Raw genomic sequence first — 24,113 nt, 5'->3', positions numbered from 1 at the left:
AGTGGTGGTGACTCAGTGAGCGGTCTCGAGACCTTCCTCTCGAGCGAGACCGGGAGCGATGCAGAGTCGGGGAACGCTTCCCTTAAAGACTTCAGATGCATGGCCCGCACTCGGAGCACGACTTCGGGTCGTGGGACAAACACCATAACAGACCCGGTGCGGATCCGTCACTGACATCATGCAGTGACAGTCCTCACATGGTTTGAACCCGGTCTTCGGGGACATCCTCGACACAACAAAAGTCACAAAAAAACTCAACAAAAGAGTTGAAAGTGGTAAAAAAGCAACCAGGGTAGGTCTCTCTAGCTCAGCATGTGGCACAGAAAGAAAAGAACTGACTTACTGCACCAAGTCAGTGTGCCTATGTATGACCCCGACATCATCACAGTGACCATGACACCAATGAAGAGTGTGGAGTCGACCAACAGTACCTGACGGCGCTAGAGGTTACTGCTCAAAGAAAAATCTCAGGCTCTAGTCTGACCCCTGGGGGAAATTTTAGGGTAAGGAATCTAAGGTAAGGAATCTGGAACTAGAAGTCTTTAGCAAATAACGGTAATTCAACTAGGAGTCTCTATCAGATACTGTTAATTTTCATTGTTGATGCGCCACCAGGTATGGGGAAAGAGGCAAGGGCCAACCTTCCATGAGACCCCTTAGTAAAAAACCTCACTCCTTTTTTCTCACCTCTTTCTCTCTATCTCAATCTCTCTCCCAACTAGCTACCTACCACTACCTCTGACTACATAGCTTTCTGTACCTCATCTATACTTTGCTCCTTCATCTCTTTACTTCTGCCTTCCATTTAACTAACACTTCACATCATCGAATCGTCAGTCTACCCTTTCCATCTCTATACATGTGCTCTCTTTCTACCACACTTCTTTCCTTAAACTCTTTTCTTACCTGAATATTCACAGAACCCCCACCCTTATCTCTAACTCACTTCTGTCACCTCTCTGTTTCATTTATTTTTGTCTCGCCTTTTGCCATCATTCTCCTCATCTCTTTTACCTCACCCCTCTTTTCCCCTCCCTAACTCTACTTCTCTATGTACCTAAACCCTCCAATCCAACCTGCTCTTCCTCTTCTCTCAAATACACCCCTCTCCAAAACCTAACCATTCTTTTCCACTCTGTGGCTCCATCTAAAACCCTTTAAAGCCTCACATTCATCATCTCATTCCTCTCAGTACAAAACACTGCTCTGTTTCTATCTCAACTCCCTGCATCTCTTGCCAATCTACATTATTGCTCTCCCTCAATCTCATCTCTTTCAAATACTCCGCTCTAACTTTCATTCCTATTTCTACTGCATTACTCTTCCTCACTCCTGTCATTGTTTCAACCAAACATCTCTCTCCTTATGTAGCTTGCTACCTCGCCTCTCCATCTCATCTCATTTTGCCTCTGCTTCTTCTATATCACCTCTTTCAGTACCTTACTCTTTTCTGCACTACCTCTTGCTTTACCTATCTCTGCTTTAACTATCTTAACCTCTTCTCTTTTGTCACTTACTGTACCTACTTTTTAAAAAAAATCTGGTAACTGAATTTTCATATGAAAATGTACATCATTGACAATGGCAAGTGAGGAAACAGTTACAGAAGCTAGAATGCTACAAGATTTTGATACATAAATCAGAATATAATGCATGTAAAGAGGAGTTTACATATTAGGAGAACTGAATGGTGTACCCATCGCAAACATGCTCAGCCGTAAGTGGCCACAACTCGTCAAATCACTTTCTGTACCTCTTATGGGCTCATCCTATCCCACCTCTTTGCCTTTCATTTTCTATAGATTTCACAATCTCACATCTGTCTCTGCTTGACTACTCTTTATACTTCGCCCCTCTCTACCTTTATTTACACCTCGTGAAGCCCTCCCAATATCACCTCTTATCATTACTCTTCATCTCTCTCTGTACCATGCACCCCGCTGACTCCAACTTTTTCTATGCCTCAATAATATTTTTACCTCACCTGTCTTTCCATACCCCACTTATTTTGCACCACTCTGTCTCACTGTGTATCCCACCTGCTTTCTATATCTCAATCTCTTTTCATCTCATTACTCTTCATCTCTCGCTGTACCATGCACCCCGCTGACTCCAACTTTTTCTATACCTCAATAATATTTTTATCTCACCTGTCTTTCTATACCTCACTTATTATTTTGCACCACTTTGTCTCACTGTGTACCCCATCTCCTTCTCTTTTTATCTCTCCCTCACAAAACCTTACTGCTCTACTTATCTCTCTACCTACCTCCTCCTACCTTTGTGTCTTTCTTTCTGACTACCTCACCCTTCTCTTTTTACCTTATGTTTGCTCCATACCTCACCTATCTTGCTACTTCATCTTCTCTCTCTGCTTCAAATGTGTCGCTAGATCCTTCTTTTTACCTCTTTGTCCTTCTCCTGTCTCCTACGCTCCTCTCATTTCTCTTACAGGTGAAGGCAGAGGATTGTCTATCCAGAAAAGTGTAAAGAAAGAAAGAAGAGAAGAACGACTAGACAGGGGAAGAGTGATGAGTGGTGAAACTCCTTGGAGCAGTTCACAGATTTTTACTGTTGCAAAGAGAATGCCAGCTGTAAAGGATGCTTTATGATTAGACATTTCTGACCAATAAATCTACAGTTTAATGCACAATGTACATAGTAGTTATTTTAATAATGTGAACTTGTCCACTAAACAACTACCACACTTATTGTATCTTTCCTGCAATGGGAGGAACAGGATGATTAGACTGACACACTAAATATTGCTGATGCAAGATAACAAAAGTAGTGGCTCTAAACAAAAACAAATCACTATTGATGCTTGTTCAAGCATTCTCTTGCTACTATTTGGTTGACTGATGCCAGTCATCTTAAGCTTTAGACTGTTTTTGCATGCCGCGTTTCAAGAAGGTTTAACAAATAACTAAATATTTTTCAATTAATGTATTACTTGACATGATGATTGCTTGAACTGGCGGAAAGTGGGTGATAAGTGCTGTTCCAGAAAAAAAGGGGGGGAGGGGGTTTACATGCGGTTGGAAGGAGGGGGAGGGTTTTTGTCCAAAAATCACTAAAATGACACTTTGTGGCACAGACTTGCCTCCCTACAAAGTCAAAGCTCCTAACATGCTTCTCAGGAGGAACAGAAAATGGAGCAGGCAGTAGAAGTGTCAGACCTGAAAAACAGGTCCCTGTTGTAGGAAAGCCCCTCTTTCTGGTAAGGTTACCCCCACATTTTGCCTGTTTTTCAATGTGATGGTACTAACCAGGACCCCAGTAATTGTGATTTGTCTTTGTACTCTTTACACACTACATTAGCATACTGATGTATCCCTGAAAGTCCCTAGTATATGGTACTTATGTACCCAGGGCATTGGTACACCAGGGGTCCCCATTGGGCAGCAGCATATATTATGTCACCCAAGGGAGCCAATGCAAACTGTGTCTGCTTGCCTGCCATTGCATGCACCCTTTCACTACTGATCACTACACCAGGCCACTGAAGTCACCCCTATGGTACGCCCTTCAAGCCCTAAGGGCAGGGTGCAGGTCCCTGTGCTTGCTGGCACCCCTGCAAGAGTGGGGGTGCCCCTACGAACTTCAGTTCCAATTCCCTGGACTTCATGAGTGCAGGGAAGCCATTTTAGCTATGTACTGGCCATAAGTCCCTACCTATGGTCTAACTACATAACGGTAACCCTGAACCTGGACATGTTTGGTATCAAACATGTTGGAATCATACCCTAATATTGATTCCAGTATTGATGGCATGATTCCATGCACTCTGGGGGCTTAGAGGACCCCCCAGTATTGCTCCTACAAGTCTTCCAGTGTCTGCGAGCAGCCCACTCTGCTGAAGACCCTCAGATAGGATTCTGCCTTCCTGCGGCTTGACCAGATCAAGCAGGGGAAGGCAGAACAAAGGATTTACTGTGGTAGAGGGGCGCAACCTCCTCTCTGTTGGAAATAGGTGTTACCATGCTAGGGAGGAATAGCCTCCCCTCACCACTGGTTTGCTTTGAATGGTACATTTGGTGCCCTCCTTGAATAATCTAGTTTGCACCAGTCCAGGGTCCAGGGGTGGTGCCCAAAGCTCCTCCAGGTGACCACTTGATTCTGCCATCTTGAAAAAAAGATGGCCAGAAGCCCCTAGGACCCTGACGGGTCAGGTTAGGCAGATGATGTCAGTGACCCCCTCTGATAGGTGGTCACCTTGCAAAGTGACCAAGCGATTTTTTGGGCTATTTAGGGACTCCCTTGCAGGTGACTCCCCAGAGTTGGCGTGCAAGACTCCACCAGAACTCCTCTGCAACGATCTCTTCTGCTCCTGGCCACCAGAACCACTGCTAGACTCCACAGGAACCGAACAAGAATGCAACACCAAGATAACCTTTCCTTACAACATTGTTTCCGCGGCTACTGTCAGCAACTTGCAACAGTTTCATGGCTGTGTATCCTCTGGGGTCGGCAAGACTTCAGCTGCACCAAAGAAGCAAGAAGGAATCTCCCTTGGAGTGAAGGAGTCACTCCCCTGCATCTGCATGCACCTCAGGGAACGACCTCCGGCTGCTGGGGTCTGGTATCCTCTGGACCTGCAAAGATTCTCCAACACAGGTGGTAGTTCTGAGGGGTCCTCTGGGTCCTCTCTGCCTTCTGTCCAACTTGGGAGACAGTGAGACCTGGACTCTTTCTCCAGGACAGAACCCCCTGGGCACCATGACTGTTGAAGCAACCAAAGCTTGTTGTCTCCTGCTCCAAGGGATCTTCAGGCTCGAAGTAGCCCTGGCCCCCAGCAATCTACCTCTGCAAGGACAGTCTCCTCTCTGCTGCTCCCACGATGTGCGACTCTTCTTCAAGTGTGCTGCCTGGGCCTCACGTCGACTTACTGTGCCTGCTGCCAGTGGGATGCTCATGGAGGCTCCAAATGCTTCTGCTAGCTCTCCTGTCTCCTTTGGTTCAGGCCGGATTCCCCACCAAGGGTTGAGTTCCCAGGACCTTGGTGGTCCTTTTCAGCTCTGCAAATCTCCACAGCTCCAATTGCATTTGCTGACCCGCTTTCAATCCAGCGACCATCAGGAGACAGCTCCTAGGTGACTTCAGGGACTCCTTTGCAGCTCCTGGACTCCGCAGCCTGACTTCATCCACCATTATCAACCCGGATCTTCACCCAAACAAGAATGGGCATTACCTCCTATTCCACCTGGACACTCCTGTGTGGACTGGACTCTGTTCCCCTTCTTTTGCAGGTCCTCTTCATCTAGAATCCACTGCTGGGTTCCACTGGCCTGGTTCTCTTCTAGCAATATTCCATTTACGAGTCCGCGTGTTAGCCCATGGGATGAACAGGTAACTTACCTTTGCTCTACTGGTCACTGGGGGTCTTTTAGAAACTTACCTCTTGGGGTTCCACTCTCTGCCAGCCATTGGCTAACTACTCCATATCCTCTGGTGGGGGACCCATTCTCACATTCCACTTTTTTTTACATGGTTTGCCCCCCCCCACCATAGGGCCCTTACTATTTTGTGCTATTTACTAATACTTACCCGAGTATATTTTGTTTGTACTTACCTACAGAAGGGTGTTTGCTTATAGTGATCTAGTTTGTTGTTCCTGTAATGAAGTACCTTTATTTTTGCAACAGTGTGTGGTTCCTTTCATGTGAGACAAGTTACTGTGTGAAACTGTGGTACTGCAAGTGCTTCACACTCCTCCTAGATAAGTCTTGGCTGCTCACCACAGCTATCCCTAGAGAGCCCTGGCTACCTGGACACTGCAACACTTAATAATAAGGGTTGCCTGGACCAAGTATAAGGTGTAACACCATAGGTGTCCACCACACACTGGGCCAGCGTCCTACACCTGTATTTCTTCTCAGGCCGAGATAAAGAAGGTTTTAAAGAAGCAAAAACCAAGACCAGTTCAAATGCAGGTTCAAGCGAACCTGTAACTAGTGGAAGGAGTGGTTTTGATGATGATCGTTGATGTAACGTCTCAAATATTACTTGTAGTGGTGAAAGGCAGGAGGATGTTAAGCTTATTGGTGCCTCTGATCAAGACTTCCTGGAAAGTGTTGATTTCTTCGACTGGGGAAATTTTGCGTTAAAGGCGTATCCTCTACAATTGGGGAATTTCTTCTGGCTCTTGAGGTGGGAGAAACACATAATAGACAGGAAAAACGTCCTTGTTCTGGAAGGGTGCCTTAAAGAGTGAGATCGTCTAGAATGGTAAGAGTGAATTGTTCGATGCCAAGACTGCCATCTGAAAGAAGAACTTGATCTCAGAGTGGGAGACCTAGATCTCCCTGGTGTACTTCCATCAGCAGCAGCACTCGGGTATGATGGTGGGACTACGAGAGGTGACCCAGTGCTGGACAGACTGGTTTAGATGATAACGTACCCACCAGCATAGAAGGTTGTGGAGGAGATCTAGGCCTTGGAGTACACAAATATGGAACTTCTACAATTGGTGTAGCAAACCTGACAGGTAAGTACTCCTGCGAGTACTCTGGAAATAAAAGTCAAAGGCAGCTTTCTGGATTAGAGCCTAATTTATAGCTTGGTGTTTTGGATACTCCGTTGTCATTGCAATGGAGTATCCATACCACCAAGATATAAAGTAGGGCCTAAGTCCATACCGCCAAGACTGTGGTCTACTTTTGGTTTAATCATGGAAGAGACTACTCGGCCATTTATAGATTTGAAGGGCGAAGTAATCTTGGCTTTGCTGACTATAAGTCCTCCTCCAAGCCAACGGCGATTACTCTGTCTGCCAAATCACAAATTGTGCCCTTAGTTTGTTAATCTATTCAGCGGACCATAGGACAACAGCTAATAATTCAATGTGCCTCAGTGTCAGACTCCCTTGACACAAAATTGCCTCATTTCTTTGACAGTGAACCAGCCCTTGACAGTAAGCAAGTAGCCATTTTACCTTGCCTCAACATCATGAATCTCAACACCATGTAGGGATAGCAGAGTATTTGATGAAGGGGTCTCCTCTTGGTTCTCAGAAAAAGAAATAGAAGATCTGGTGGAAGGGTCCCCTTCTGTTCCCTTGCTTAAGCACACAGATCATACTCAAATCGGTTTCTGCCTTCCTTGTTCCTTCTCATGAAGACCATGAAGGCTAATGATTTTCCCTGTCCTTCAAAGTGCGCCCTGAAAATGTAATTAAAATACGCATCCTGAAGGTCCAGGAAGGACAGAAACTTCCCTTCCTGAAGTTGCAGAAGGACTTCTAGGAGCGTTACCATGAAAAACAACCATTTCTTCAGGAATCTGTTCAGCTACCTGAGGTCTATAATAGTCCTCCACTGCCCAGTTTTCTTTCTTATCAAGAATATGGAAAAGAATCCTTGGTTTCTCTGAGACCTCTGGACCTTGTTTATTGAATTTCCTGTTGTGGCTCCCTCAGGAGAAGATGATGTTCATTCCTGAATGGGCAGACAGGCAGCTTCTGTACAAACTCTGGGGTGTGCCTGGAGTGCACAATCAGCCACATTCATTGGCCTGATGGTATGGCCTGGTGTGAAGGGGGGAATAAGGAAATGCTCCCCCTAACCTGATGAGTTGGAGATGGGAGAGGAGCAGCTGCAAATAGGCAAGGGCTTTTTCGGTTGTCCTGTAAGTGCAACTGGGTGGCCCTCTTTCCCCATCTGGAAGATCTGTGTGAGAAACTGGGTTATTAGTTAAGGGGTGTGACCTCCTTCTCAAGCAATAACCACAATCTCTTTCAGGATGAAACCACAGTGGCTAAATTAATCTGCCCTTTTTTTTAAAATTCAAATTACTCTCTATTTGTCTTTCTCTGTGATACAGCTGATAAGCTCCATACATACATATTATTTACTGTGTGGTTCAACCACCTTACAAATGGCAAAGTTCTATCCATTTGCGTGTCATTGCACTTTCGAGCCATTATTGTCAACATTAGGTATATATTAACAATTAAACTGTTAAACTTGTAAGGGTCGCAATTACAGAAAAGGCAGACGGTCAGGAAGGTATATAGTCCTGCTTTGTGAATCAATATATTCCCTTAGGTTCCTATCCATAGGTATAACAAACAAGTTACTTACCTTCGGCAACAAACTATCTGGTGGAGGCATAGTCTAGATGTAAATTCCTTTCCTTAGACTTTCCCCCAGGCTTTAGATTGGATCCGGAAATGTTCTTAGAGCAGTACATTTGAAAGCCATCAGGTGGCGTCGGTAAACTCTGCGTCCATCGTTGGCGTCTGGGTTGCAGTGATGATGTTGCGGTCATATACAGGCCCTGCGTGACAATCTACCTGTTGGCCAGTTTTTGAGGCTACGTCGTATATGCAGCTCGGTTCAATCTTTTGACATTCAGGCTCTTGAGTTGAAACACAAATTACATAATCGTCATTATCCTAAGAAGATTATCAACCCAGCCTATAAGAGGGCGCGGAACAATCACAGGAAGGCTTTGTTCGCACCTGTTATGAGGGTAGCAGAAGCTTGCATAACTTGTGTATCCACAAACACCCCTCTGTCCAACACTGTTAAAAAACTTATCAATAAACGTTGGGGCATTCTATAGTGTGGGGGTACTCAGATTCCGAGACCGCTTTTTGCATTCAAAAGATCACCCAACATTAAAGATTTAGTTGTTCATACACTTCCACGCATACAAGGAGACACGTCAAACCAGACAACTTTATGGAATCTACCCCCGGTCACTGGACACTACCCGTGTGGTTCTTGTAATGTTTGTTGCTTGACCAAATGGGTTGACCAATTGGATTTGAAATATGTTGGCACCTGGCATCTGAACAGATATACGAATTGCAATACTCAACAATGTATTTATATGATTACCTATCCCTGCAATTTGCAGTACGTTGGCATGACGACCAGACCTGTTAAACAGAGAATTAATGAACATCGAAGTAATATCAGGTGTTCCCGTATTACTACCAAATGAAGTTCACATTTCCTGGAAGCACACCATGGCCTTATGGTGGGTAGTCTTACAGGAACCCAGACAAAATGACAGTGATCCCAAGTATCTATTTCGAACTGAACAAAGTTGGATTTTCAGTCTTAAGACATCTAGTGAGGGGCTAAATGGTGAGATCCCGTGGTGTACTCTATCACCCTAAATTAGTTAAATTTTTGCCTTCTCACTGACTTGATACCTTTTGATTGGTATAATTTGTAATTTTTATCTATACTGGCTAATGTATTGGTGTTTCCGCATTGCCTGCATAGGTTTGCGAGAACATGTCCTTTACACCGTTTCCTGCCCTCTAGACTTTTACAGGGATTTTCCATATATTCAGCTATTCGGGCGGATCATTTGCATTTACCCTCTACATGATTTTTGTATATCATTTTTTACATTATTAACCACATTAGTTTGTGTAGCACCTATATGCTCTCCATTTCTTGCTGCTATAAGTGGATAGCATTCAAAACCCCACATTCTTGTGCTCTCCTTGCACCTAGTTAGCTTCCACGTGTTCACCTATCGCTCCTTTGATAAGTTCTACTACCAACATGGCCGTCGCCTTTCTCACTGTTAGTCCTTCTTCAGTATCCATGACCGGAATGGGACACTGCCGAGTTCCGGGATCAACGTGAGTATTCGCGCTCCAAATTCTGACTATTTATAACCCCCCGGGATGCTGTGCAACTGTTTCCAGGCACGCAACCCGGGGTAGGTTCACCGATGCACCAGAGGAAGACTTAAAGTAAGTTCCTCCTGTTGTTCTGTCTCGGTGACGATCGTTCTATTATAAATGCTCTGACAGTCTTTACTTTACACACGAGCCTGTGACGGCTTAGTTCCGATCTCTTAACTCATCTGATGTTTACCTATTTGGCTACTCTGAGTTACTTAATAGCGACTCGTTTTTCTTGTTTAGGAACTAGGATTTCTATGTTCTATCACCGGTTTTATTAGCATATACGGATGACTTAGTGACCATGATATATTTTTCATTTTTTCAGTACATTTCGTCATTTACCTGACGTGTTCTAACGGAGCCTAGCCTTTCTCTGGGGCAGGGTGCTTATATTTATATTTATATTTACAGCTAGATTCACATCAGCATATTTGAGATCCGTTTGCGAGTCTTACTCAGTGACTTTGTGCACAATGTTGTTCTAATGAACTCTTTTTGAACCATTTACTAGTGTGTACTCTATCCATGCACTATAACATTATATTTTTATACACCTATAATCCCTTTGGTTTGAGGCTTGCGCGTTCCTAGGATGCCTTTTCTCTACTATGGGATGGTAAGCCTTCTGTGTCATGTTCGTGTCACACTTTGTTTCGGGGTGACTACGTTTATCACTTTTCTTTCACTTTGTAGACACCAATGTATGTCTATTTTTATTTCTATTTTCATGCAGGGCGACCAACTGACCAATTGACGGTGACAAGTAGTCCTCGTTCAGTAAGTGACTTTCCAGCACTTATCTTTTTATATAAATAGGGGTAGTAGTCATTACGGTCCTGATGAAGCGCCAAGGGATCATTTTTTGACCGCAGAGGCGCAAAACATGTTGACCACACTGATAGGACTAGCTACACCACCTTTTTTTCCTTTCTATGGAGTACAGTGGGACATTATTTCCCGTATTAACTCCTCTTGTTTCCTTTTTTAATCTTGGCCTGATCCTTTTTCTGAGTTATTAAATCATGATGCCTAAGGCTCAGAGTCAATTTTAATCTGTTTGTCTCTCCCATTTTTTCTTATTGTCAGTACTTTCTGCAGACCTCATTATTTCTGCGATATTATTCTCGGTTGAGTGCCACCACCTGGTGTGGGGTGGTCCGCTAGATATTGCAGTGCCGGTCTGACAAGGAGATTGCCCAATGATGATGCTTAGCATCCTAGTGGATGCTTGAGGGCTCTCCTGATAATACTGACACCCCCTCTCCCTGCATGTACATGTATTGGAACAGGGTACTATTTCTATTTACATAGTCTGACTGAGTCGTCAGGGATCCGGTCGATGGTGGGCACCACCGACGTTGGGAGCGTCGACAATCGAACCAGCACTGGGAAAGGTCTCAATGGTACGACCGGTGCAGATCAGGGAGCAGGGGACTTAACTGGCCAGAGCCGCCGGCACAGAACCCGAAGCCCCCCTGACCAAACCCCCTGGGCCCGAAGGCGCGGTAGTGGCGTCGGGCTGCCCAAAAATTAGCCGCATGGCCTCATAACATTCCTTTAGTTGGGCAGGTGTGGCCCCGGCTCCCGGAAATTCAGGGCTGCGCTGGGGGGACCCAGAAGCAGGCTCCGAAAGTGGAGGCTTCGAGCATCAATGATCCACCCGCGTTGCATCAGCCGAGCAACGGGGAAAAGTTGAAGGATGAAAGGATCTCGTCGACGACTTCTTCTTACCTTGACCTGAAGACTTCAAAGACGAGTGGTGGTGGCTTGGCGACCGGTCCAGAGACCTTCCCCTCGAATGAGACCGGGACCTACGCAGAATCCACTGCCGGGGCGCCATAAGCTTGAGTGACCGCTCCCTCAAGGCCTTCGGAAGCATGGCCCAGCACTCGAAGCACGACTTCGGGTCGTGGCCGTGCTCCAGGCACCACAAACAGACCTGATGCAGATCCATCACTGACATCATGCGGGGACAGTCCTGGGGACTACGACGCCATCGATGCCACCGACCCCCACGGAGTCGTCTGACGCCACCTACCGACATGCAAGAGTATTGCTTGAAGAAAACTTCTCCAGATCCAGTCTGATGCCTGGGGAAAATTCTAAGGTAAAGAATCTGCAACTAGAAGTCTCTATCAGATACAGTGTTTACTGCTGTTTAAAGTTACAGGGGATTCCTAGCATGACAACAGGGATTGGTTCACGCATGTGAATATAAGAATCAATGCTGGACAAATAACAGGGAGTGCCTGTCAAAGAGGCCTGACTCAATGCAACTGGATATTACAAAAGCACAAAGCAGCACAGTTGCATATTGTAATTTTTCTGCGTATTTACACCAATACTTCAGTTTTATCATATTGCAATAATTCACCTATGATGGGTTCTATGAGCACTTGCAAATATTTCTTTCAGTCCCCCCACACACTAAGAATTCTGAGCCAGTCCAGCAAAGACAGCAAAATTACAGTTCAACTTTACTAGAAAGGCCATGTCAGAATATTACAACAGAAACACAATATAAAATGACGTGGTAATCCCCTCACCTCTCGAAAGATGAATGAGGTATACAAACAGTAGTAAAGGAATTATACATCTTGCATTACCAAAGGAGAGTTTGCACTATACTTGTACGTCGTCCAAAATTATTTGTTTGAAAGAGGGCTTTTTAATTTTCTAATGCCATGTTAGTCAGATTTCACAGGTAACACATTTTTCGGCCTGAGACTAAGTGGAGGGCTGAAAGCTTTTAAGGTTCTGAGTTTGATTTCCACTAACTGATTGTAAAATTGCCTTCATTATTAATGATCAGTACTTTGTTCATATCCTTGTGGACCTCCAGAATTAAGCAAAGACATTTCAATATTCTAGCCAGATGGGCTTTAAACATTTACTTCAGAATATCAGAAACCAAAAGACCCGTATTTAAAGCAAAGACACAAATAATCACAAATATTACTTTAGTTTTAGTAGTTCAGCGTTTCATATTAACGAGGCACACTACACAATTGATGCCTTAAGTACAGCTGCCCTTTAGGAATAGTCAATACAATTATTAATATATTTATTTAAATATAAAGATTACTTGATTGTACTTGATTGTACTTTGAAGGTTATTTAGTCTGCTCTTCCTCCACAAATGCAAGTGTATGGCCAAAAGGAAAACATGAAACTATTGTTGCAAGATCAGTGTGAGAAAGAAAGCAACAGCAGTTGACTTAACGAAAAAGAAACATCTACTGCTGATATTAGTGGACCAGTGACATTTTATCAAGATTGTGCTTCTGCTCAAAATCTTATCTCTTTAGGGCTCTTTCAGTCTATATGCAGCCATCTTTTTTTTTTAGCTGATTAGATATGGTCATACCATCCTTTATTTGGGGGCCACAAGAAATCTGAGTGCAATGTGATACCTTTGCCTATGCATTGAGAAGGGAGTATCGGCACTTCTAAACTTCCAGTTTCATTAAGGCAGGTTTGGAAAAGGTACTGGTCTTGCTTATGAAGGATATCTGAGGAATCTCTTCCTTTGTGACTGTTTATTTAAATGCACTCTAGATATTAATCAATGTAGGGCATTTCCATCTTTCTGAAACAATGTACCTAGCTCATTAGACTTTCCGATTCAACTTGGTGAAGAGAAGAGCATAATACAGTTGAATTGATTAATAATAAGCCACGTGTCCAGATACAGGCAAAGACTGTTGGATAACAGGTTCTTGGAAGGAATGAATGCAACTTTAACTAACTCTACCTTACCTCAGAGGGCAAAGGGGACAAAACTATTTTGATCTAGTGAGGACGTTGTTGGGATTTTAATGGTATTTTGTACATTGCACTTGTAATTTTTCTAGTGCTCACCTAATAAAACAGTCTAAAAGACAACAGATCGCTAAACTCCAACCAAAAACTGTCACTTTTGCTTTAATATGTTAATTGCAGCGTTATCATCTGGGTAAAGAGGAGAAGATGTGGTCTAGTGGTGGCACTGCTGACTCTGGAATCAGAGAACCAATGTTCTACTCTGAATTCGGAACTCAACTGAATTTGTGCTATTCCGCAAATGACAATCAGCTGTGCCTAAAATATGTAAAGTATAAACTAATACACTAAGAAATGTGTGAAATGTGAAAAATATGTAAAAAAATAAAATAAAATAAAAAAAAGACAAACATTTGATGTACTCAATCTTATAACGTGTCCCAAAACCAGTAATCAATATACAGGACTTTGTTGCTTACCTTCTCTGACACATAATTATCAATACAGACATAAAACTCAAATAGAACATAGTTCGCACTCCGTTAGAAGGAGAGTCATTGCACAAAACAGAATAATCCTAATGTCAAGTGAATGTAAACAGTTCTGGGTTTAACTGAATTTCCTGTTCAATTAATAAAATCAAACACTCGTTCACATGTTGTAATTGCAATCCACATTCACTTTTATTGTAAGCAGTGAGTTTGTATTTTTTGTGACGACTACACATATGCCTTTAGGACGTATAACTGAGATACTAATGAGTCAACCAGCTGATAAGGAGAGCGAAAAGGAAATTTACCAACATTTTCTGAAGGCCAGCTGCTTCAGATTTGGGGGTTACTGACCAGGGAGATAATTATACGTGTTAGGAATGAATCACAGAGACGTTTAGGATTTCTACTCTTCTTTTCTTTAGACATGCAAGCTGTGAAAAGGTTTGTTTTCAGGTGTTGCACATCCCTCGAACTACGAAATGCTCCTCAGCGCAACAGCATGGTTAGAGCAAAACCAATATAACGCAACATGAAAAGCTAAGTGATCTGATTGGATTATACTGAACCTAGCAGGAACACTCACAGTATTGAAGAAAATGACTGAACTGGAATAGCACAAGAAAAACTTTAAAATATATCCAATGTAAGAAAGAGAATGTAAGGGCGTTGACACGTAAACGTGCAAACGTTTCCAATTTGTACTCTTGGGGCTTCATTGCAGAAAATATCCCATCTTAATCAATAGTGTGTAGGATATCTACAGTTAGTCGAAGACATCACTGCAAATCCTAACAAAAGATAAACCCACATAACAAAGAAATTGTGGGTGAAAAACATTACTTTTGTCTAGAACTAGAAAATCAAGATTACAAAGTACTATGTCAGAGATTCCACTGACAACCACCAAAGATTTGTTAATTTTAAACCATTAACCCACACTTTGGCCCTGGGAATCACCTCTGATCTGAGCACTATGTTGTGCCGCAAACACTTAAAAAGGTCATAGAAACCAACGAGGTCCCAAAATTTGCTTATATATTGGAAGCAGGAGACAAATAGTTTTTTTTTATTTTATTTTTTTTACTGTTTTTGGCTACTGAATAAGCTATGGGAAAGAAACATTCCTGGTTCATTGAAAGTTTCTGCCATGTAATAGGGCAATTGTTTGGCATGGTCATCCGGTCACTTTTTATTCTATGCTGCACATTACCACAGGTGCTATCTTATTTCTTTTTCTACATCATCGATTAAGGTCCTACACTGTATATATATTTAGTATGTGACCTAGGAGGCTAAAACTGCTTTATGTTTTAAATTATTACAAACATCATCATTCTGGTGAAACACATTTTTATATTTATATTAAAAAAGGCTCAAGGTAGTTACCTCTTTCTGTAGAAGATTCCATTCAGATTCACTCACTAAACGGTAGCCTGCATTGGGGGCAAATGGTGGTTCTGCACTTTGTGTAACACTGGAGAGAAGGGAGGCAGTCTCTTCCTGTTCTGGTGTCATGGCTTTGATTGCCTTCTCCTGATCTTTGGTTAATATGAATCCACTTGGCATTTGAAGAGAAGTGACAGAGCTGGAATCAAAGTATTCAGACACTGAATCTGCTCCCACCAATGGCCCAAAATCAGACTCATCAAGATTCCCTGCGGATTTTGCCTTGTTGTTGTATCCCAAAGCTTTGGACTGAAGAGATCCTGAAGTCCCAAGACTATCAGTAGACTGTGCCCTTCGAAGTCCATCTTTAAAACTGTCATCTTTATTACTGGAAGAATCCCCGGAGCAAACAAGCAAGTCAGCATCCAGTGAATGGACAGAACCATGTGTGCTATTCATATGCACCTAAAAAGAAAACAAAAATGTCTAATATACTACTTTGTAAGTTTATACACATTTGGTAAGCAATTGACATCCCAAACTGATCCCTAACTACAGAGATAGATACAAAAAAAATGAATGAGGCAATTTGAACTATTTTAAGTTAAGGTGCTAGGAATTGATCCAAACAAGCATTATTAGATCAATACATTTCCACTTTGCTCTAGCCACAAACCAATTGATTTTGGTTTGTTTTTTGAAGATTATGGTTTCTACAGATATACCCTGCTTTGAGAAGGGGAAAAACAGTTTAATATTGGTTAAAATGTACAGCATGATAATACTTATGCACTTACACAATTCCATATGGAAATAATCTATCAGGAACAGCCTGGCACAGGGTGAAGGCACTGGTTTATTTGTGAGGAGAGTAGAGACTCAAAACATACCTTTAATCAAACTGGACACTACCCAAGTCACTTAAAGTCACCACTACGGCATCTGACTCATTGTTTGCTTCAGAAAGGCAAAACAGCCTGGCAGAAACACTCACCAAGCAACCAGCCAATTCCCTCAAACACAGTGGGACCACCTAACAAAAGAATCTTAAACTTAAAAAAATAACACTTCTCGGTAGGAGAGCCATTGCAGCAGTGAGCGGGCGCATATCACTTGCGCTCCATGCCTGTCAGCATTTCAAAGGCATCGAGAATTCCCTGAATTAAATATTTAGGTTAATGAGGTCTCATGCCAAACGGTCTGGGCAGAAGGAGATGCAGATTCCAGGTGAGAGAAGCTAAATAAAATGAAAAGGGGAATGGTGATGGATTGAGCCTGTCTAGAAGTTACTTACATTCGGTAACGTATTATCGGCAGAGAAAATATCTAGCAGCAGAATCCTTCCCTTTGAAATTCCCAGGCATGAGACTAGGTCAAGAAGATTTTTCATGAGCATTATACCTGAATGCCAGCGGGTGGCTTTGTTCGCTTCCGTACAGCATCACCGGCCTTGTATGCGCTGGAAGTGATGTTGTGGTCATCTATACAGGCGCCACCTCGGTTCATGGACGTCAGTTACTTTTCACGACTTTCATAGCCAGAGGCGCGGAACCATAAAGCGGTGTGTCCAAACTACAATCCTGAAAAGGATCATCCCTAACCCTAGAAACCTGCCAGCAGAGCAGGTAGGAATAGGTGGGTCAGTAAAGAACTTACGGCTAGATATTTTTTCTACAAGACAACACATTACACCAAAGGTGAGTAACTTGTTCATTTGACGTGACATTTGGCCGTATATTCCTTACCTTGGAATAGATACCAAAGCAATACCATCCTTTGCGTTGGCCTGCTGGCAAATGTATTAAACTTGGAAGTCCTGCAAGACCAAACGGGGAAAAAATACCTGTCCCTGTGGACCTGACTGTCTAGGGAGTATAATTTGGCAGACGTGTACAGCGATGCCCACGTTGCTGCCTAGCACATGTCCAGGACTGGGATTCAACGTGCTAACGCCATGGTCTCAGATTTTCCCCCTGGTGGAATGGACCCTTAATCCCTCAGGAGGCTGCGTTTTAGCCAGGGCTCAGGAGATCCTTAAAGACTGACCCAGAGCGAAATGGTCCGCTTCTGTGCTGCCAGACCTTTCTTTGTTCCAACATACCCCAATATGGTGGAGTTGTTCCACTTCTTTAGAGAGATGTGGAGGAGCATAAAAGGTGGGCCAGGTTACTGATTGTCCCAGATGGAATGGGGTCACCACTTTTGGTAGGAAAGAAGCCCTAGTGCGAAGCACTAGTTTGTCTGGAAACACAGTCAAATAAGAAGGCTTCGAAGAAAAAGCCTGCAGCACACTCTCCCTCCAGGAAGATATTATTGCCACTAGCAAGACTGTCTTGATATGCAGTTGGAGGGTACAATTGTGCAGAGGCTTGAAGGGAGTAGCATGAGGTAGGTGAGAACCAAATTAAGGTCCCACTGAGGCATGATAAAGGGCAAAGGGGGAAACGTGTCCAAGCCCTTTGAGAAACCAATAAAATAAGGAAGTTAAATAAAGAGGGTTGGTCAGGCAGCCATAGAGACAGCAGAAAGATAGCACTTAAGAGTAACCATAGCAGAGCCTTGCTGGGCAAGGTTAAGAATGAAGAGAAGAATATCAGAGAGAGATGCAGAGAGAGTGTCAATAGATTTCTCTGTAAAATAAGTTACAAATGTTTGCCTTTGGCAGACGCATACTGTCTTGGTGGAGGGATCATTGTCTGGCTGCTAGAATAACATTAAAGACTTCAGGAGGAAGGCTGAAGGCTGTCAACTATCAATCTCCATGCAAGAAGGTGCAAGAGTTCACATGTTTGGGTAGAAAAAACTTCCCCACTGCTGCAACAGAACATCCTCCCGAAGGGCAGCCTGATCAGAAGATGGATACTCATTCTCAGAAGTGCGGGATACCAGACTCTTCGTGCCCAGTCCACAGACACAAGGATAACTTGGGCTCAGTCATCATTGATCCTCTTGTGAACTCTCAGCAGAAGTGGTATGGGCGGAAAGGCATACAGGAGGCCAAAGCTCCACTTGAGATGAAAAGCGTTTCTGAGCGCAAGCCGCCTTGGAAATGCCAATGTGCAAAACTGCTGACATTTCCTATTCTCTTCGAGGCAAACACATTTAACCAAGGCTCTCCCCACTGCTGAATGAGACCTTGCTTCACCTCCGAATGGAGACACAGCTCAAGATCTGCTACACATCGATGGCTGAATTCCTCCACCCTGGTGTTCAGAGAACCTGCCTGGTGTTGATCCACCAGGGTTATACCCTGCTGTTCAAGGCATGTTCAGAGACACAGAGTCTCTTGACAAAGGGTCCAGGACCCCACTTTGCCCTGCTTGTTGCAGAACCACATGGCGGTTGTGTTGTCTGTGAACACCTGCACTATCTTTCCCTTGACATGGGAAACAAATGCTTTCAATACTAGCCAGACTGCCCAGAGCTCCAGCAAGTTGATGTGGAGTTCGGATAATGCCCGAGACCAGAGTACTCTAATCTCACCTCTCCCAGATGGCCTCCCCATCCCAGAAGAGATGATTTTGTCACTACTGTTGGAGAAGGGAGAGGAGTCTCCCTCTGACCCAATCGCTGTTTGTTAGCCACCACTGCAGGTCTTTTGCAGTTCCCTCAGAGATCTGAACCATTTCGGAGAGGTTCCCCCAATGCTGCACCCACTGGAACTTCAGGTCCCAGTGCAGAGCCAGCATATGCCATCTGGCATGATTCACCAGCAGGAGGCCATAAGGCCTAGCAGCCTCAGAGTCCTTCTCACCAGAATCCAGAATAGAGGCTGAAACATCTGTATTATAACCTGAATATCCTGGTCTTGCTGCTCAGGAGATTAAGCCTGAAACTGCACTGTGTCCAGAAATGCTCCAACAAAAGGAAGCGTCTGAGGAGGAGTCAGGTGTGACTTTGGCACGTTTATAGTAAACCCCAGGGAATGCAGGAAGTCCACTTTAGTCTATAGGTGGGAGATGACAGTCAGGGGTGGGCCCACCTTCAACAGCCAGACGTAGAGATAGGTGAAGACTGACACTCCTAATCTTCACAGATGAGCTGCAACCACAGCCATCACCTTTGTGAACACCCAAGAGGCGTTGGTAAGGCTAAAGGGAAGCATAATGAACTGAAGGTGCTTGTCGCCTACCTAGAACCGCAGGTAACGTCTGTGGGCTGGCAGGATGGGAATGTATAAATACGCATCCTGCAAGCATCATGAATTTCTCCTTTTTGAGGAAGAGATTGAGGGTTCGGAGCAAAGGGATGGTGTGGTGGCACACTCCTTTCACAGTTAAAGGGGAAAAAGGCTGACTGGGGATGTGGCGCCACTGAGAGGCCCAAGCACTTGGCTGTAGCCCGTGAGTCCTTAAAACGATCCAGAGCAGAGTCTGCCTTTTCACTGAAAAGGTATCATCAAAGGGCATGTCTATAAGGTTTGCCTGGACGTCCCCCGAAAATCCACATGTACTTAGCCAGGCATGGCATGGAAGAGCTACAGTCAATTACACCACTCCGCTAAGTGAGTCAGTCGTATCTAAACCACACCTGATGGCGAACTTTGCTGCATCTCTCCCATCCTTGACTGCTTGGGAGAGAATAGCCCGGGCCTCCTCCAGGACCTGTGGCAGCACTTGCACAACCGTATCCCACAGTGGGAACAGTGGCCCAAAACACATGCGCTGTTCACCAACTGCAATGTCAGACTGGCGGAAATAAAACGTTTTCTTGCCTAAGGTGTCCAGCCTCTTGGATTCCCTGTTCGGGGGAGCGGCAGGGAATATGCCTTGGAAATTTGAGGCCTGGACTACCAGGCTCTCATGGGTGGGGTGTTGGGTCAGGAAACTTGGGTCCCGTTGGGAGGGGTGATGGCAAAGAGCAATTGTCCTGTTCACAGGAGCCCCTGTGCTGGCCCTGGACATCAGTAAGTGATTTGTTGAAAGGGAGCAGGGGTTCTGAAAAGGGAGCTCCTGGCTGAAGCACTCCTGTCAAGATGTTAGCCTTGACGAATGTTAGTCTTGACCGCCACAAAGGATAGTTTGAGGTCGAGGACCTCCGCTGCCCTCTTCTCCATTACATAGGACGCTCCCCTCTTCTGTGGGCACAATAGGGGGAGAAAGCAAACTAGTATAAGGAGATGTGTCCAGCCCACTGGCTTCTCTCGGTTCCTCACACCAGTCCATAGAACCTTCAGAGTCTAACTGGTATCCTTCCCATTCTTCCCTCATGCCTACCTGTTCGGCATAAAGTCCAGAAAACAAACCAGGGCTATAGGGCCCAGTTAGCATCTGGAATTGGCATTGATCAATGCTGTTCTGATTCCGAATCGTTGGGGGTTAAAATGGGCTGGCACTGCAGGTGGCCACCGGGAACATCAGCATCGGGTCCAGCGCCAGGGAAGGTCACGTTGCACAACCGGTACCGGTCAGGATGCATGATTGGATCCGTAGGGGCCCATCGGAGCTGAAGCCGGAGACATTGGGGCAGAACCTGATGGGACCTCCTCGGACTCCTCAGAGCCCAAAGGAGCTCTGGAGGGGTCAGCCCAATCGACAATACATTCATGGCCTCGTAGAACCCTCTCACTTGAGCGGGGGTCACTCGGCTCACAGAAACGCAGGGAGGCACAAAGTTAAACCTGGCAATGGCTCTGCAGAACCGTGCCTTGAATGCCGATATTCTAATGTTGTTGCATCTGTCAACGGGCGAGGAGAAGTCAAAGCACGCTTCAACTTCTTGTGCCTCTTTCCTGAATGTCCTGAGGACTCACAGTGGGACGAAGAGGACTTGGGGCTCCTAAAGCGGTCCCTCAATCGGGACCGACATTTCCTAGGAATCGCATGACACAGCATCACCTGCCAGGCCATAAGCAGCTTTATGAACTGCTCAATTAAAGCCTTAGGTGCAATGATATGACAGTCGGAGCACAACTTGGAGTCATGTTCGCACTCCAGACACCAGAAACAGACCGGATGGGTAAGCCTCGAAAAATGATAAAAATGTTACTAGGCCTGCAGGTCGAGTACCTTGAATAATCTACTCGGCCTAACTCTAATGTACTTGACCCGGAAAAGGGTCTCAAATTGTGTGATCTTAGGCAAATATTGTATTTTACAGTCACCTTTTTCTTCATTCTCACATATGAGTGCACCTTCAAATATGAGAGCTCAGCATTTCTGCTGTAAACAAAAACCTCTTTTGGTTGATTAAATACACTACATGTTTGCACCATGTATAATAAATGTAGCCCACACACGATCCATGCATGACTTTCCTCTTAGTTTACTAATAGCTTTGCCATCATGGCAGGAGTGTTTCTCAGTTTATGTTTAAACACTCACTTTTAATAAATATATTACTAAACCATAATGTGGTTGCGCACTGTCATTTACAGACAGTAAATTTCCAAGAAATGTCCAAAAACCTTCCCATTAACTTGCAGCTTTTCTGATAAAACTATGTTTTGTATTAATAATCTGTGAAAATTGGGTTTCAGAAAACATTTAGCATTTGCACATCACAAAGTAAAGTGGTCTGCCTTTTTTTATCCCATTAAAATATTATTTTTTATCACACAGAAGTACACAAATGGTTTTTCACAGCTACTGAAATATATTTTGAAATGTTTCTAAAGTTGACTTAGTTATATAAATGTGTGTTAGAAAATATCTGATACCAAAGGCCTTATATTTCAATAGGTCAGACAGTTAACTTTACAAAATCCTGGAACTCTGCAGTCACAAGGAAAAGAATTGGCATGTACTGCACTGACTTTTGACTTCTGTTTCTGAACACAGAGCAAATGTGACAAGAATGAGATTTAAAGGCATCTTAGTTGCTAATTAAGTTTCTGACAGAACAGAACACCTGTTTGTCCACTCCCCAGAAGGGGCAAGTAGGATCTAAAAATAGCTCGACCTCATAAAATAAAACTCACCATAGTGAGTGGTTGAATAGATTTTTCGAACCCTGATGGGTGTCCGTAACCAACATGGCTCAGCGACAGGCACCACACAGTTTAAATCACGTCTTCCTCGTGGACATCCTCAACACACTGAGAAAACACTTGACAAAACATTTTTAAAAATCTGCCAAAATTTGACATGCGGGTAGCTCTTCTCCAGATCAGCGCTAACTGGCTTATGTAGGTGACTGTGACATCCTTTCCGGCATGCACAATGCAGACGATGCTGCGTGGAACCGAACAAAGCCATTTACAGGGGTACTGCTCACTAAAAATTTTTAGATCCACTCTGACACCTGGTAAATTCAAAGGTAAGGAATCTGTGGCTAGATGTCCATAAGATTTTGTGTACCATGAAGATTGCACGGAAGACTGCGTCTGTAGTCGGCCACGCCAGAAGTGACATCACAGTATCTATATAGGTGCCCATGGTGGTAGAGGGGCAGACAGGTTACTGCAGTTGAAAGGGGTGGGGGCGGTGGACTGACCAGTTCGCTGGCCCCCGACCCACAAGGTCTATAGGTGCCGCACTCTAGTCCGCTCAGAGGCTGAGAAGCATGTGCGGCACAGTGGTTGGGCAGGCACTGGCACGACTGGAAGCCATTTAAGTAGCCACAAAAGAAGCAAAAGACAGATTGGGGATGAAGGGGGACCACCATGAGGCCAAAGACCTGGCTGTAGCCTGAGAGTCCTTGAAGCACTCGGGTGCTGAATCTGCCTCATCTTTCAAGAGACAGGGGTAGTCGAAGGGAATATACTTATGGGGAGCTTGGACATCCCCCAAGAACCTCAGGGTCACTGTTGCGGAAACCACTTTGCGTATCGAGTGGGTTGTGTCAAGTCCCCAGAGAATTGTGAGCTTTGTTGCATCCCTCCCATTGGCAACAGCTCAGAGAACCGGTGACAGCACTTGTGCAACCATGTCTTTCAGAGTGTGGGAATAACCGCCCAAAAGGCATGTGCTGTGTAGGAAAGTGCAGCTTTTGGCACAGTTATGCCTCCATCTTTTTGCCTGCTATCTGATGCTAACTTGACCAAGTGTGTGCTGGGATCCTGCTGACCAGGTTACCCTAAGGGACCCCTAAGTAAACACGTCACTACAGATTGTGTGTGTTGGGTGTGGGGGAGGATATTGGGGGATATTACAGGGGGTTTGTGAAGGGATATGGGTCCACTGTGACACCCCTCACAGAATTCACCTCCAAAAAGATACCCAGAAAAGTAAACTGGACAGCTAGTTGTCAAAAGGCTTTTGGCACCTTGAGGGAGGCACTGTCCTAAGCACCAGTTCTCAAAGCTCCAGGCTACTCTAAGCAGTTCGTTGTGTAGACAGATGCCTCTGAACATAGGATAGGAGCAGTCGTGTCCCAAACCAACAAGGATGTCCATGACCAGCCTGTTGCTTTTATTAGCAGGACGTTACTCCCCAGAGGAAAGTGTTGGAATGCCATTGAGAGGGAGGCCTTTGCTGTGGTTTTGTTCCTGAAGAAGTTAAGACCGTACTTCTTTGGTACTCACTTTATTGTTGAAACTGACCACAGACCTCTCAGATGGCTTATGCAAATAAAAGGTGAGAACCCTAAACTTTTGAGGTGGTCCATCTCCCTACATATGGCAATGTAGATAGACTTTCCAGGTTCTTTCACTTAGAATAAATAAGACTCTCTTGCAAAAGTTTAGTATCATCCTCTTTCGTTTGGGAGGAGGTTGTGTAGGAAAGTTCCCCTTTTGGCATGGTTACCCTCCCGCCCAGAAAAACCTACACTTTTTACCTGATATCGGAGTGTGTGCTGGGATCCTGTTAACCAGCCACTGCATTCTTTCCCTACACTGTACCACTGGTTCTAGAACTGGCACACTTCTGGCACACAAC

General features: G+C 44.4%; 1 protein-coding gene across 3 annotated transcripts in view; it reads right to left on the bottom strand.

Moving 5' to 3' along the window:
* The window catches only part of RABEP1 (rabaptin, RAB GTPase binding effector protein 1), a 749,444-nt gene that overhangs the window by 319,857 nt on the left and 405,474 nt on the right, over positions 1-24,113 (bottom strand). For all 3 annotated transcript variants that reach the window (XM_069226667.1, XM_069226669.1, XM_069226668.1), the window contains exon 9: positions 15,295-15,759. In XM_069226667.1, coding sequence (XP_069082768.1) covers positions 15,295-15,759 — 465 coding nt within the window. The remainder of the gene's footprint in view (positions 1-15,294; positions 15,760-24,113) is intronic.

This window comes from Pleurodeles waltl, chromosome 3_2, assembly GCF_031143425.1.
Source record: "Pleurodeles waltl isolate 20211129_DDA chromosome 3_2, aPleWal1.hap1.20221129, whole genome shotgun sequence".
NCBI lineage: Eukaryota > Metazoa > Chordata > Amphibia > Caudata > Salamandridae > Pleurodeles > Pleurodeles waltl.
This window is presented reverse-complemented; position numbering and strand designations above follow the sequence as displayed.